Source organism: Otolemur garnettii, unplaced genomic scaffold, assembly GCF_000181295.1.
Source record: "Otolemur garnettii isolate 467f Iridium unplaced genomic scaffold, OtoGar3 scaffold00032, whole genome shotgun sequence".
Taxonomy (NCBI): Eukaryota; Metazoa; Chordata; class Mammalia; order Primates; family Galagidae; genus Otolemur; species Otolemur garnettii.
Window position 1 is genome coordinate 11603571 of NW_003852427.1, and position 3253 is coordinate 11606823.

Below are 3253 nucleotides of genomic sequence, written 5' to 3' on the forward strand. Positions count from 1 at the left end.
CGACAAAAATCGAGTGGGTTTGGTAACCCCCACAATTACATTAAAAAATATTTTTTGTCTAAATAAGTGAAAAAATTCTCTCCAAAACAAAATAAAAACCAACAATAAAAAGTCCCCCCTAAAACAATATAAAATCCTCAAGAAAGGGAGGTAAGGATACCCTAGCTTATCTGATTCCTCAAATCTATGACACAGACAACCCAGAGGTGGACCACAGCATCGCTCCTTACAGTCAACATCAGGTTCATGGTCTACCTACCGAATCAGCTGCCAAATGGTTATTTGAATTGGTGAACTCTGACACCAGCTCGTCAGCTACTTCATTATACGACGTTGTGCCTTTTCGCTGAACTTTCTCACACACTTTCATTGAAAAATGTCTCAAGCCTTTTCCATTTTTATCTCCTTTTTTGCTTCGTTTACTAGAAGAGAAAAAAATTATACTCCGTTATTTTTTTAGAGGCTTTCTTTACAAATTTCTGTAATATAAGAAGATACTAACTTAAGTTTTGCTTTGCGTGGTAAAATTTAAATTCAATAGAGATGAGAAAATGTTTTTAAACTTAACTTTTGCCTTAAGAGCTTAATAAACTATGAAATTGGAGTGTTTCCCTATTCACATCATTTATTCAACAAATAATTTAATGACTGGTTACTAGGCTGTGCCAGAAACTGTTATAGAATATACAGTTTATATATTGAGAATAAATCAGTGAAGAAAGGCAAAAACCCTGCCTTTGCATAGCTTATGTACTAGCCAGTACTTATCTTTTTGTAGTCCATGTATATTATGGTTTTTTCCCCTGAAATTAAAAATACAGTCATGCACCACACAATGACGCTAGAGTTAATAACAAGCCGACAGTGGTCCTGTAAGATTATAATGACCTGGAAAATTCCTGTCACCTAGTGATGTCAAACCCATCAGCACATCATAGCACAACTCATTATTCAAGTGTCTGCGGTGACGCTACCGTAAACAAACCTACTGCACTGCCAGCCACATAAAAATCTAGTACATACCAGTATGTACAGCACGCAGTACTTGATAATAATAAATGACTATGTTACTGGTTTCTGTACTTACTATACTTTTTTTTTGAGAGAGAGTTTCACTCTGTTACCCCAACTAGTGTGGCATCAGCCTTGCTCACAGCAACCTCAACGCGATCCTCCTCCCTCAGCCTCTCAAGTAGCTGGGACTACAGGCACCCACCACAACACCTGGCTAATTTTTCTATTTTAGTAGAGATGGGGTCCCGATCTTGCTCAGGCTGGTCGCAAACTCCTGAACTCAAGTGATCCTCCCTCTCAGCCTCCCAGAGTGCTAGAGTTAGTCACTGTATCTGGCCTATACTTCTAATTATTATACTTACTATACTTCTGATTATTATTTCAGGGTATACTTCATCTATTTATAAAAGCTAACTGTAAAGCAGCCTCAGGAAGGTCCTTTAGGTGTCCAGAAGAAGGCACTGTTATCATAGGAGATGACATGTGTGTCACTGCCCCTGAAGACCCTCCAATGGGACAAATGTGCAGGTGGAAGACAGGGAAACTGACGATCCTGACACTGAGTGAGCTTAGGCTAATGCATGTGTTTAAATCTTAATTTAAAATTTTTTTTAAAAGTAAAATAATATTAAAAATACAGAAAAAAGCATAGAGGCCAGGTGCAGTGCCTCACACCCATGATCCTTTTCTTTTTGTGTGTGTGGAAACAGAGTACGACTCTGCTGCCCTGGGCAGAATGCTGTGGTGTCACTGTAGCTCACAGCAACCTCAAAGTCTTGAGTTCAAAAGATCCTCTTGATTTAGCCTACAGGTGTCCGCCACAAAACCCAGCTAGTTTTTCTAATTTTAGTAGAGACAGGCTGGTCTTGAACTCCTGAGCTCAGGCAACCCCCCTGCCAGAGAGCTAGGATTATAGGAGTGACTACTGTGTGCGGAGCTCAGAACAAATCCTTTAAATAAAGTACTTTGTTGTGTGAAGTTTGGATTCAGTCAATGAGCCACACTTGAGGATCTAAAGGGCCATATGTGGCCTCCAGGCTGCAGGTTCCCCATACCTGTGTAATCCTCAATTTCTGTACTTATTGTGGACTGGTAGGTAATGAGTTCTGAATCAGCACTAGTGCATGAACCACAACTGTGTCTTTCTGCTTAGAATTTCACTCCTTTTGTTTATCCTTTCTAAACTGTTACAACATTAGACTTTTTTTTTTTTTTTGAGATAGTTTCATTATGCTGCCCTCGGTAGAGTGCCATGGCATCACAGCTCACAGCAACCTAAGAGTCTTGGGCTTAAGTGATCCTCTTGCCTCAGCCTCCCAAGTAGCTGGGATCAGGTGCCTGCTACAACGCCTGGCTATTCTTTTTTTGCAGTTGTCATTGTTAATTTAGCTGGCCTGAGCCAGGTTCGAACCCACCAGCCTGGGTTTATGTGGCTGGTGTCCTATCCCTTGAGCTACAGGTGCTGAAAACATTACATTTTTTTTTTTGAGACAGAGCCTCAAGCTGTCGCCCTGGGTAGAGTGCTATGGCATCACGGCTCACAGCAACCTCCAACTCTTGGGCTCGAGCGATCCTCTTCCCTCAGTTTTTCTATTTTTAGTAGAGACCGGGTCTTGCTTTTGTTCAGGCTGGTCTCAAACTCAGGAGCTCAAGCAATACAACCGCCTGGGCCTCCCAGAGTGCTAGGATTACAGGAGTGAGCCACCACACCCGCCCAAGTTGAAAGCTTTTGAATTCATCACTAAATGTAGTGTCTGTTGTCAGTTTTTGTCAATAGTCTTTATCATATTAAGTTCCTTTCTATCATTAATTTGCCTTTTAACATATGTGTAGTGTTTAATCAAGTCATACTTTTTCCTACATCTACACTGTTCATATCATTCTTCTCTGTATCAGGAGTCTTCAAACTTTTTAAACAGGGGGCCAGTTCACTGTCCCTCAGACCATTGGAGGGCCGGACTGCGGGCCCCGGGATGAGTTGGCTGCTAAGGAGGACAGGCAGCAGTGGCAAAAACACCTGGGGGCCGGCGGGCTGCATGTGGCCTGTGGGCTGTAGTAGTTTGAGGACGCCTGTATCTGTATAAACCTAGATTCTCAGCCCCCTGCCCACAAACAGACTAGTCCTGTATCTAAAAACTACTGTGGAAGGTGCCACAGCTCTAAGCTTCTTCCCTCCCTCTGAGCCCCTCTTGTTCTCACTGCCTCAGTAGCTGGCTGATACCTCCAAATACATCACTTT

At 42.1% G+C, this 3253-nt stretch overlaps 1 protein-coding gene across 6 annotated transcripts in view; it reads right to left on the reverse strand.

Moving 5' to 3' along the window:
• Positions 1–3253, reverse strand: part of TFDP2 (transcription factor Dp-2) — a 129529-nt gene that overhangs the window by 21990 nt on the left and 104286 nt on the right. For all 6 annotated transcript variants that reach the window (XM_023512971.1, XM_023512972.1, XM_023512973.1 and 3 more), the window contains one exon: positions 260–422. In XM_023512971.1, coding sequence (XP_023368739.1) covers positions 260–422 — 163 coding nt within the window. The remainder of the gene's footprint in view (positions 1–259; positions 423–3253) is intronic.